Source organism: Monodelphis domestica, chromosome 1 (genome assembly GCF_027887165.1).
Source record: "Monodelphis domestica isolate mMonDom1 chromosome 1, mMonDom1.pri, whole genome shotgun sequence".
Classification (NCBI taxonomy): Eukaryota; Metazoa; Chordata; class Mammalia; order Didelphimorphia; family Didelphidae; genus Monodelphis; species Monodelphis domestica.
Window position 1 is genome coordinate 30,057,863 of NC_077227.1, and position 12,699 is coordinate 30,070,561.

Here is a 12,699-nt window from a genome sequence, read left to right on the forward strand (position 1 = left end):
CAGGTAGCATCTCCACTCCAGGGTGTGAACTCAAGCTTACCCAGCAGTTTCTCTCTAGCATTCTATCGCATCTAGTTCACCTCTGAATGTGGCACTGTATCATATTTATCATAATTATTTAGATCAGATCAGAAAGTGCTGTGTAGCTTGCACTGTGCTAGAGACAAGAACTACAAAGGAAAAAACAAAAAGAGACACCCAGTCTACTGGGGGTCTAGCTTCATCCCGCTCTGTTACGGAATGGTTTTGAGCAATGGTTGTGACCTGCCTCCCCTGGACATGCTTGGACATGCTCTTTAATAACAATTCACACACTCTTTAAGATGAGATCAGGCCAGGGCAGATCGCAACCTGAATACTATCTGCCTTGCTCTTGACACCATAATTTTGTTAAGGTAGGCTCCAATCTTTTTTTTTTGGCTGCCATGTCACACTGTTGATACACATGGGGTTCCTAGTCTGCTAAAACATTCAAGACTTTTCTCATGAATGTGATCTCATCTCTTACAAATATATCATGATCCAAACCTGTCTATCCCTTCTGGAATGATGCGATTTATTTTAACCCAAGGATAAGACCTTTTGTTTATCCCTATTCAGTTATTAATCCTCCCTATTAAGTATTACCCAATTTTCCGACCTGTCAGGATCTGTCATCTAGAGCGGCATCAAGCTTCACGTCATCTGTCTTCCACAAATTGGATAAGGATCCATCTGTGCTTTCATTCAAGTATTGATAAAGATGCTGACTAAAACGGGGCCAGTGGCAGAGCCCTGCCAACATACTACTAGTTGGAAAACAATACATGGAAGTGTGAAGCCATTGAAGAGCTTAATCTTATGTCATCAAAGTGCTAAGCAGTATCATATGTAGTCTGGGAGTATACTAGCAGTTTAGAGAAGGAAGAGATCAGTGAGGACTGGGATGCTTCATGAAGGAAGCAGTCCTTGATGTGAGTTTTGAGCTGAGATTTAAAGGCAGGATCTGCCTAGGCAAAATGGAGGAAGGAAGGCCATTCCACCTGGGAGAAATGAAAGGGATCAATATAAGAATGAGGAGGACTGTGCACATTGGGAATAAATAAAGTGGGATCACTGGGAAAATAGCCTAGGATCACTGATCTTGATTTTCTATTTTTCTTTTGAGACTGAATCTCTTCTTAACAATTGGCACAGGAGTTTTGATCTGTTCTACTTAGAACCTGGGCCACTTCACACCTCCTTAGGTAGTCCAGTGGTCCCTTGATCACCATATTGGTGCCAGACTTACTGGGACAGCAGATCTGCTTACAGTTTACAATTCCTGAGCTCAAGTGACCTACCAGCCTCAGTTTCCCTAAATAACAACCACCTTGTCCAGAGAGTTTGATTTTTGTAAATATTTTATTAGAATTCTATTTTTTTATTGAGTAAGTCATTAATGGTTCAGTAATAGTTTGAAACAAAAGTACAAGTGAACATCAGGCAGGACTAAAATTCAGGCTGTTTCACCTAGTGCTATGGTTATACCACTGACATTTCCAACCTCTACATTCTCAATCAATAATTTATTGTTTTTACATCTCTGTTTATCTCTTTACTTAAGAGTACATATTGTGATTTTTTTAAATCAGCAGCTTAAAGCTGCAATTAAGACATTTGGGACACCCTAATAAACTGTTTTGTAATCCTTACTACATTATAAACAAGTTATATAGGGACCCTGAATTGTCTAGCTCTCTATGTTTGCTATATTCAGGTTGTGCTGTTTTATTTTACAAATTTTATGGTTTAAGAGTTTAAAACTGGGGGCAGCTAGGTAGCTCAGTGGATTGAGAGCCAGGCCTAGAGATGGGAGGTCCTAGGTTCAAATCTGGCCTCAGACACTTCTCAGCTGTGTGACCCTGGGCAAGTCACTTGACCCCCATTGCCTAGCCCTTACCGCTCTTCTGCCTTGGAGCCAATACACAGTATTGACTCCAAGATGGAAGGTAAGGGTTTAAAAAAAAAAAAAGTTTAAAACTGTATTAAGATGTTTGGAACAGCCTGTGTATTTCATTTCAGCCTCACAACAGCCTCCTAAGGCAGTTATTACAGCTGCCATGAACCCCATCTTACAAATGAAGAATCAGAGGTTTAGAGAGATTTAGTGACTTGTCCAGGTCATATGACTATTAAGGGTCAGAGTTAAGATTCAAAGCCACGACAAATACAAGCCTCTATCCATTATACTGTGCTGGCCTCCTAAAATTGGGGCCAACAATAGCCTCAGGGCTTTCAAGGATCCCTGACCAGATTTCCTAATTCTATCCTGAAAGCAACTACACATACATGTAGAGCCAGAGAGACCAAGATGGAGCTGACGCTCAGAAGCAGTACTCTCTGATAACCCTTATTTATTAGATGGGCATAAGATAGCCATGTAGCAAGTTTAATTTAAAACTGAAATCTGAGTGTCGAAAAGAATCTTCTTTATAAAAACACAAGTAAGATTTCTATAGCTAGAGAAAGGGAGAGGAAAGTCTTTTTTTTTTTTTTAAGGGGAAATCAAAGCATGTTTCATAAGGAAAGAATAAGAAAAAGGCAAGTGATACATTAAAAAAGTGGGTGAAAGAGGTACTATCCCTACTAGGGCAACATAATGGACAGAATCAGGGACATAGAGGTATTTGCCTTGGAGGGAAATGGATGAATATGTCTGCTGCCTGGTTTTGAAGTCCAAGAGCAAGGAACAGGACCAGTAGGGGACACAAAGTAGTGGCCCAGTGGAATGAATCCTAGATTTAGAGTCAGGGGGTCTGGATGTAAATTCTGCCCCTCCCTCAACCTTGGGTGATTGAGCAAATCATTTGATCATTCTGGGCCCCAGTTTTCTTATCTCCAAAAGGAGGGCTTGGTCTAGATGAGAGGTTCTTAACCTTTTTGGTGTCTTGAACTCCTTTGGTGACCTGCTGAAGCCTATGGATCTCTTCTCAGAATGTGGCTTTAAAAGAATAAAATAAAATGCATAGATCCCAAAGGAAATCAGTTATTTTGAAATAAAAATGTAATGTCTTTCACCTTCAAGTTTATGGACTCCTTGAAATCTGTCCATGGACAGTTGGGTAAGAACCCCTGGATCTCTAACATCCTTTCTAGAATTCTACAATGATGGCTTGATTCATTCTGTTGACCTAAATTACTAGATTAACTTTAATTTCACCACCTCAAATATAATTGTCAGGGTTCCACTGGAGTTTTTAAGAATTAAGTAGTTATCAGGGGCAGCTGGGCAGCTCAGTGGATTGAGAGCCAGTCCTAGAGACGGGAGGTTCTAGGTTCAAATCTGGCCTCAGACACTTCCCAGCTGTGTGACCCTGGGCAAGTCACTTGACCCCCATTGCCTACCCTTACCACTCTTCTGCCTTGGAGCCAATACACAGTATTGACTCCAAGATGGAAGGTAAGGGTTAAAAAAAAAAAAGAATTAAGTAGTTATCCACACTATATATCTTTGATTTTTAAAAATCATCTCCAGATTAGATCTGGGAGTTATTATTCATTCCAGAAAGTGGAGCTCTTGAAGTTAATCCCTAAAGGTTCCCATTCTTAGCTGGCTGGCTCCTTGAGTGCTCCTTAGGACTTGGGCTCCCCTTACTTATTCCCATGATTCAAATGCTCCATAATCAAGCACTTTCTTTGTGATCATAATAATATCATCCATGATAGATCCAGCTGTTCAGGGTTTTGATTTCAAGTTTGCTCTTGCCTTGTGGGTCCCCTTTGCTGGGCTCAGTGACAGGTAGTCTGCTTCCTTCACAGGTGGTATTGTGAAGGGAAAGAACTGGAAAACTCACCTGATGTTCACATCGCCCAGGCTGGAAACCTGCACACACTGACCATCGCTGAAGCCTTTGAGGATGACACAGGGCGTTACTCCTGCTTTGCTTCCAACATTTATGGAACAGATTCAACTTCTGCAGAAATTTATATAGAAGGTAAGAAAAAAAATGCGCCCGAGTTTTCTCCAAGCAGTGTTAGGGAGGCCTGGGAAGGTCTTTACGTTGGAGTCTATTTTACAATATTACTGGACTCGAGGGAGGCTACTGTGATTTAATGCACAAAAAAAGTAGAAAACAAAAACCAAATCTTAGACCAGTTCTGGTTTAAGAACTCTAGTAACGGTGCTGAGATTTTACTGCTACTGTTTTTTTGGTTTGGGACAAAGGACTTACAGACACCCTTACTTTAAAAAAACACAATCAACTCTGCCTTGTTAATATTGGGACTAGACAAAAGGGCACAAACCTACAGTTACAGTGTTTGAAATCTGCTTTAAGCCTTTTCTTTCCCATATCTGTGAATGATAGATTAATGCGGATCATGGAGGGGCAGCTAGGTGGCTCAGTAGATAAAGAGCCAGGCCTAGGGACAGGAGGTCCTGGGTTCAAATCTGAATTCAGGCGCTTCCTATCCGTGTGACCCTGGGCAAGTCACAACACCAATAGTCTTGCCCTTACCTTTCTTTCCTGTCTTAGAATAGATATTTAGTATTGATTCTAAGAAAGAAGGTAAGGATTTAAAATCAATAAATAGAGTCAATGATGGACACTGGAGAGTACCATTCCTTTTCCTAACTACACGTTGTGGCAATTCTCATTACAGGCAGAGTTTGAAACAGGAAAGCCAGATTAGAACAATTGTTTCAATTTTTAAGATTCTTCTGAATGTAGATTTTCTCAGTTTGGGGAATTCCTAGTGTGCAGTTAGTTCTCTCTCCACAGATTGATAACTCACTGGTCAGTTGAGTCTCAGCATTTCCTGAAGGCCCAAGCATTTCTCCAAGACCAGATATGAAACCAGGTATTCCTGAACCCAAGGCCAGCTTTCTTCCCACTGCCTTTTGGTCAAGAAACAGGTGTTCAATTGCTTGTAAATCGGTTTTAGAAATTATGATGCAAATCTCACATCATTCTCCCCCTTTTCCCAGGTGCTTCATCTTCTGACTCTGACGGGGACATTAGTAAGGAAGATATGAATCGGTAATACTAATTAAATTGATTTGTGAAACTTTTCATTTTATTCACTATGAGCTTGTTTCTTAGCTTTCCTGCAGTCTTAAAAAAACAAAACAAAACTGTGAACAGGTTCATTCTTAGTTTTTTACCTCAAATTTAACTTAAAATCAATCCAGCTGGGTAGCTCAGTGGATTGAGAGCCAGGCCCAGAGATGGGAAGTCCTGGGTTCAAATCTGGCCTCCGACACTTCCCAGCTGTGTGACCCTGGGCAAGTCACTTAACCCCCATCGTTTAGCTCTTACCACTCTTCTGCCTTGGAACCAATACACAGGATTGACCCCAAGATGGAAGGTAAGGGTTTTTAAAAATAAAAAAAAAATTTTTTTAAATCAATCCATTGAGGGATAGGAGATTAGTGCAGGTACAGAGCTGTATGGCTTTAAAAGAAAGGGGTAGAGTATATGAGGTGCACAAACAATCAGCTGTTTTTCTTTTTCTTTGCCTTAGCTATCAGACTAATAATCAATATTTCCTCTTATGACAAATAGCAATAAAAAGACAAAACACGTAAAAGGAAAGCAAATAATGTTTAGACAGCAACTGCTTGATGTTGTCTGATTAAACAACAGTATCAACAAAAGCAATAACTAAGAATGTCTCCAGGTTGTCAAGAAAATCTTGAATTACGGTATGTGATCTTAGACAAGAAACTGACCTTCTCGAGGATTCAATTTCCTCATCTGAAAAAGTGGGGAGGAGGGCAGTAAACAAACAAGATCCCTAAGGTCACTTCCAGCTTGGAAATCTATATAGCAAACTTTATACTTGGTATAAAGTGTTCTTTATTCAGCTGGCACTGACTATTAAGCTGAATTATGTTGTAATGCTGATAGCATAGATGATCTTAGGCACTTAATATCATTTTCTCATCTATAATATACAATTATTTTTTACCTTCTCAAATCGATAGGATTCAATAAGGCAAGTCTTGAAACTTGAACTGTTTACAAATACAAATACAAGGCTTCATTAAATGCCACTGTGTGCTAAGCATGATGGGAATTCCTGGAGAAGATGAAATAGTGAGAGGAAACATACCTGCCTACTCTCTGAAAGACCTTATAGTCTAGTGCTGATCAGAAGAAAAGTACTCAAGAACTAAAATATAGCGTAACATTAATTCAAGATTTAGCCTTTTTATCATCACTGAAAATCTGAATCTGGGACTTCTTAGGTGTAGGGAATTCCAGGTATGAAATTCCTTCTACCAGTGGCTATTCTCCAATATAGTCTCAGAATATTGCTTGAGTATTTACAAAGTTAAGTGACTTGACCAAGACCTTAGGGGCTAGAATATGTCCAGGCATTCCAGACTCCCGAAGTAGCTTCCAAATGATGCTGCCTGTTACAACATTCTCCTGAATTGACAAAGTAATTCGACTGATTTTGCTTGTGTTTTCTCCAAGTTTTCATCTATATTAATTTTTCCATTCACTACAAGATTTACATTCAGTGGAAGCAATGGGGTCTGGGATATGACCTGAGAACACTGGGCTAAACGTCAAAAAACTTGAATTGTTAAGCCAATTTCATTCCGAATTACCTCATTAATAATGACTAATGCTATTAGCTAACAGTGTGATTTGGGGAAAGGTTAGCTTGTCTAAACTATAGTTTTCTAATCTATACAATAGAAATAATCCCAATTGCTCTCTCTCACAATAGAAGAAAGGAAAGGAAAATGCATTTATCTTCAAAAACAATATACAAATGCTAAGGTTTGAAATTTTGTACTAAATACCTAGAGTCACCTCAACCGAAGTCTTGCTCTGATGCCTCATTGTGGCATTAGTTCCCAAACTTTATGCCAGGGGAATAAAAATTCTGGAGGTTTCTACCAAGGAGAATATGGGGTGTGTATAGATTTGTGTGTCTTAAAAAATGTGGCATACAAGCATTATAGTTTTTTATACAATCCTTCCTTTTTCTTCTTTAAATGTTGAAATGTTTGTGTTTATGATTGTTAAATTCACCCAAAAAAATTAAGTAAAGATTCTATCAAACCAGATTTCTAGAATAACCTTAGCAATAGACTGAAGATGAAGCTGGCTTAGTGAGGAATGACTCACCATTAAGCAATAATTTTTTTTTTGTCTATGACAACCCAAGAACCAAATAAAATAATACAAAATGGCATCCTTAGTTTGACGTGGACTGCTTTTGCAATGATCAGGATGGTGTAGCAAGAGAAAACGTTTATTGTTCAGTTATTTTTCAATCATATTTGACTTTTCATGAACCCATTGGGGGTTTTCTTGTTAAAGATACTGAAGGGGTTTGCCATTTCCTTCTCCAACTCATTTTACAGATAAGGAAACTGAGGCAAACAGTTAAGTAACTTGCTAGTTTACACAGCTAGTAAAGATCTTAAGCAAGATTTAAACTCAAGAATATTTTTCTTCTTGATTCCAGGTCTGGTACTCAATCCACTGTATCACTTGGCTATCCTGAGAGAGGAAGTGGAAGATGCTTAAAAAACAACCATAGGAGACAGCTGGGTGACTCAGTGTATTGAGAGCCAGGCCTAGAGATGGGAGGTCCTGGGTTCAAATATGACTTCAGACTCTTCCTACTGGGGCAAGTCACTTAATCCCCATTGCCTAGCCCTTACCACTCTTCTGCCTTGGAACCAATACACAGTATTGATTACAAGATGGAAGGTAAAGGTTTAAAAAAAAACAGTAATAGGGGACAGCTGAGTGGCTCAATGAATTGAGAGCCAGGCCTAGAGATGGAAAGTCCTGGGTTCAAATTTGACCTCAGTCCCTTCCTAGTTGTGTGACCCTGGGCAAGTCACTTAATACCTTTGCCTAACTTTTACCACTCTTCTACCTTAGAACAACAACACAATATTGATTCTAAGATGGAAGGTGAGGGTTAAAAAATAAAATTTTAAAACAACCATAATTTTTAGATTTTCTATGACCAGTAATCTGTTTATGCTCAAAATGTGAAATCCTTATCCAGTGATCAAAGAGTTTTTCTGCTACTGAAAGAACTGAGCCAATGGCAGCGGCACAGTGAGTACAAAGCTAGCCCTGAAACTAAAAAGACTTTGGGCCAAAGCCCACCTCTGATACCTACTGGCCATGGGACCCTGGCAGGGCCAAGTCACTGTACCTCTCAGTGCTCTAGACGACTGGTTTTTTTCAGTTGGAGAGAAAGTGTCAGCTTGCTTTGGCAAAGGAAATTTGCTCACTTGCAGGGTTTTCTGTATTAATGAAACCCCAGGTCCTGCTGCTCTCCTAGCAACAACTGAAAGTAGATAGCATAAGAAAGACGGGCCAAAGTTTCTTCTCAGAAGAACAAATAATTACCAGAGTTTATCTAATGTGGACCTGGGAACCCTGATTTTAATTCACCTGGGAATGCTCATGATTAACTAAAAATCACCAAAAAAATGAAATGATCTACATCTTCCTGGGCAAGAAATGACTGGCTAACCATACGTTAGTCACTTCCAAATCAAGTGTCTGTGTACAAGCATACCATTGATTAGTGAATGGCAAAAATCAAAAACAAATTAAAAGGAAGCATAAAGGTGAGAACATACTGTGTGCAACTACAACATATTCAACATGCCACGTTCTATCTATTAGTACAAAAAGAGAGAAATGAAAAAAAGAAAAGGAAAAGACTGATTCTGAATTGCCTTTATATTGTCTGCCCGGTATCAAGCAATGGCTACAACAAGGAGGCCAAAAAGAGTCCAGAAACTATTCTAGTGAGCAAATTCTTGGTCCCCTTCACAAGCAGAGACACACGGACAAATCTAGCTTAGGTTGTAAACTCCTTTTAAAAACAGTAACAGACATAGAATCAATTCAGCAAATATTAGTTAAGTTCCTGGATAACATCAGACTGCCTCCTCCACCTGTGACTCTCTATAGACCTCTGCTGCCACCTGGGAGGAATATCATCCCACTTATATGTGAATAAAAGTAAATCGAAAAGTGCCCCTAATATATATATTTAAAACCCTTAACCTTCTGTCTTGGAATCAATACTATGTATTGGTTCCAAGGCAGAAGAGTGGTAAGGGCTAGGCTATGGGGGTTAAGTGACTTGCCCAGGGTCACACAGCTGGGAAGCCCAATATATATATATATATATATATATATATATATATATATATATATATATATATATATATATATATATATATATATATATATATATATATATATATATATATATATATATATATATATATAACTAGATTATTTCATTGTGTTCAGATGTAACCTATTGTAATATTCTTAAAAAAAAAAACTCTAACCTTCTGTCCTGGAATCAATACTGTGTATTGGTTCCAAGGCAGAAGAGTGGTAAGGGCTAGGCAATGGGGGTTAAGTGACTTGCCCAGGGTCACACAGCTGGGAAGCCCTATATATATATATATGTATATACATATGTGTATATATATATTTAAAGCATTAACTAGATTATTTCATTGTGTTCAGATGTAGCCTATTGTAATATCCTTTTTATTTAAAAAAAAAATCTTACCTTCTGTCTTAGAATCAATACTGTGTATTGGTTCCAAGGCAGAAATGGTAAGGGCTAGGCAATAGGGGTCAAGTGACTTGTCCAAGGTAACAGCTAGGAAGTGTCTGAGGCCAGATTTGAACCTAGGACCTCCTGTTTCTAGGCTTGATTCTCAATCCACTGAGCTACCAGCTTCCCCCACCCACCCCCATTATAATATCCTTCAGAGAACCTCTGAGAGAATTTATTTTCATTGAGCCTGGGCAAATTTTCCAACCTACACTATTTTAAACATTTCACAGGGTCCAGAAGCCAAGTGAGACGTCATCACCTCCTCTTAACTCTGCCATCATCCCACAGGAAGCAGCAGAAGCTCAGCCTAGTGTGGTCCAGCCTCTCTTATCTACCATTCAGCAGGTAGGAGAATCCAGGCATGATAGAAGAGCCCTGCCCCCTACCGATCTGGCAGATTCCATGTATTTCCGTTGGACACAATCATGCCTCCCTTTCTTAGATCTCCACATCTATCTCAGGCAAGCTACTTCCACATCCAGAACAGTCTACATACATACATGCATACATACATGCATACATACATACATATATGTATAAGTATATATATGTGTGTGTGTGTTGCCACATATATACATGTATGTGATGTAGGAAAAGATAATTCCAGTGGCTTCTCCTGCCTTGGAAGGATCTTCCCAAGTTCCAAAGGCAAATGAATCAGTTCCTAATACTTTATTATGTCTTAAGCTACAGTTGTTTTTTAAACCCTTACCTTCTGTCTTAGAATTGATACTAAGTATTGGTTCCCCTCTCCAGACCTGACACTATCCACTGAGCCATCTAGCCGCCTCCACTATGGTTTTAAAGGCACAAAGTATCTCTACAATGTCATGCTGGGCCTGGAGGGGCGCACCACCCAATGAGACTTGGTTTTCTACTTATTCAAGCTTAAAATGGTTTGAAGAGAGCCCCACCAGGGTGGTGCTTTTCACAGAACATCGGTTTCTTCCGGCAGGTCCTGGTTGCTCTAATGTTATGATATTTCCAGCGATGACAGTTGCTCATTCATTATTAGTCTTAAGGGATGAAATTTTGATTGAATACTTCTATATCGAGTAGGGAAATCACAGATAACAATAATTAAATAATTCACATTAAATTAGCTAATGGATATGAAATGAACAAAATAAGAGAAATTTCTCTCCAAATTTATAAAAAAAAAGAGAACTCTTCACTTGATGGATTAAAAAGCTGTGGTTCTTCCTGCATTCTTACCCATTTGACCCTTTTTTGATAATTTTGCAGCTTTCTGGAAAGACAAAGATTGACTTCCTGTCCGAAGTAGTCTCTATGCTCCCCAGCTTCAGTGTTGCCCCACATCTTCTCCGGAAGAGAAGCTCTCTGCATTTTGTGATTTAGAGTCTTGATCTCCAAGGAAGGATTGCATTATCTCGATGGCTGTGCTCTTTGTCACCATTTCTTTTTCTTTTCTTTTTCAGTGTCAGAGCCCTACAAACTATTTACAAGGACTAGATGGAAAACCAATAATAGCAGCTCCTGTGTTCACAAAGGTAATTGGAACTTAGTCTCCCTCTGCCAGGACTTTAAAGAAACCACCATGGCTGGAGCAACTCAGAAAATCCAAGTTGTTTTGCTTTTTAAAAATTCTAGCTCAAGGGACAGCTGAGTAGCTCAGTGGATTGAGAGCCAGGCCTAGAAACAGGAGGTCCTGGGTTCAAATCTGACCTCAGATACTTCCCAGCTGTGTGACTCTGGGCAAGTCACTTAATCCCCATTGCCTAGCCCTTATCGCTCTTCTCCCTTGGAAGAATACACAGTATTGATTCCAAGATGGAAGGTAAGGGCTTTTAAAAAATAAATAAATAAGTAAAAATAATAATACTAGCTCAGAAAATGGATTCACCAGGAAAAAACTGCTGGTTGTAGTAATAGTTAGCATCACAACTTCCTAAAAATGACTTCCTTATCAGCAAGTAGACTGGTACACTATTCACCATATTCTTTTGGGTTTAAAATGTTCCCAGGAGTCTCTAACACACACGTTATCCCAAGGTTCAATTTCAAATGAACATTCATCCCTGCTGAGAGCAAATACCTTTGGACCTTCTTAAAGTTTCATCTCCATTTTGGTTTTCACCCTTCCTATTTCTATAATTTTGAAGGTAGCTGTTGGGCCCTAAGGTCATGCCTGGAAAAGCACAAATCAAAACCCATCATTTGAGAAGGCTCATCATCACCAACTTACCCCCACGCGCACACTGAGGGGTTTTTCGGTACCACTGAAACTCTTCAAGCTCTCTCAGATAGTTGGGCATAGTAATGAGGACAGGATTTTGGGTCAAGAGATCTGAGTTTGAATTCTGCCTCAGAAGCTTACCACGAAGCCATAGGCAGGTCACCTAACTTGTCTGATTCCTCACCTATAAGCAGTGGATCTGAATTCTTGCCCCAGATTGTCAGAATCTTACCACGAATCTTAAAGTGGTCCAGCACCATCATCATCTACAATGTGGGCAGGTTGTGATCTGGGTCAGTGACCGAGACGCCATAGGGGTGAAATCATTAAGCAGTGATTCACCCAGCAGGATTTAGGACTAGTGAGTGATGGAGAACAAAGCTTTGGCCTCTTGTCTCCTGGCAATTTACTTTAGGACTTGGGCTGGGAGACCCAGTATACACCCTTCAGTTTTGAGGGGATTTTCCTCAAGGAAAACTCATCAGCAAGACTTCTCAGAATTTTCTGACTTGAAAAGTAGCTCTTGGCAGAGCCAAATTGTCTTGCTCTGCAGAAAGCTTTCAGCTCCATAAATGGAGCCCACATTACTCCTGCCCGGGTGCTAGTAAGCGCTGGCTCCCTGCCCCGGGATCTCAGCAGCAGTACACTTGCGTCAGGGAGGGCATAGCTGAGGTCAGTCACTGCCAATGTCATTAGCCACACATTGCTCTGACTCAGTCACTGATGACCATGCTCATGTGTCTGTGAGCCATGGTAACAGGCCCTTTTATGTAGGTTCATTTAAGCCATTCCTGTTCTGTCTTCTCACCTTGGATCCCAGCCCAACACTTCTCCCTCACTACCTGTTCTGTCCTACATCAATGGTTTATTTTCATTGATACCAAGAAATCTCTTTTTTTTAAACC

The 12,699-nt window shown here is 39.7% G+C and overlaps 1 protein-coding gene across 9 annotated transcripts in view; it reads left to right on the forward strand.

Moving 5' to 3' along the window:
- Positions 1–12,699, forward strand: part of MYPN (myopalladin) — a 124,495-nt gene that overhangs the window by 58,973 nt on the left and 52,823 nt on the right. For all 9 annotated transcript variants that reach the window (XM_056796104.1, XM_056796081.1, XM_056796073.1 and 6 more), the window contains 4 exons: positions 3,781–3,956; positions 4,949–5,000; positions 9,828–9,942; positions 11,037–11,108. In XM_056796104.1, the coding sequence (XP_056652082.1) occupies positions 4,993–5,000; positions 9,828–9,942; positions 11,037–11,108 (195 nt within the window). In that variant the 5' untranslated portion in view covers positions 3,781–3,956; positions 4,949–4,992. The remainder of the gene's footprint in view (positions 1–3,780; positions 3,957–4,948; positions 5,001–9,827; positions 9,943–11,036; positions 11,109–12,699) is intronic.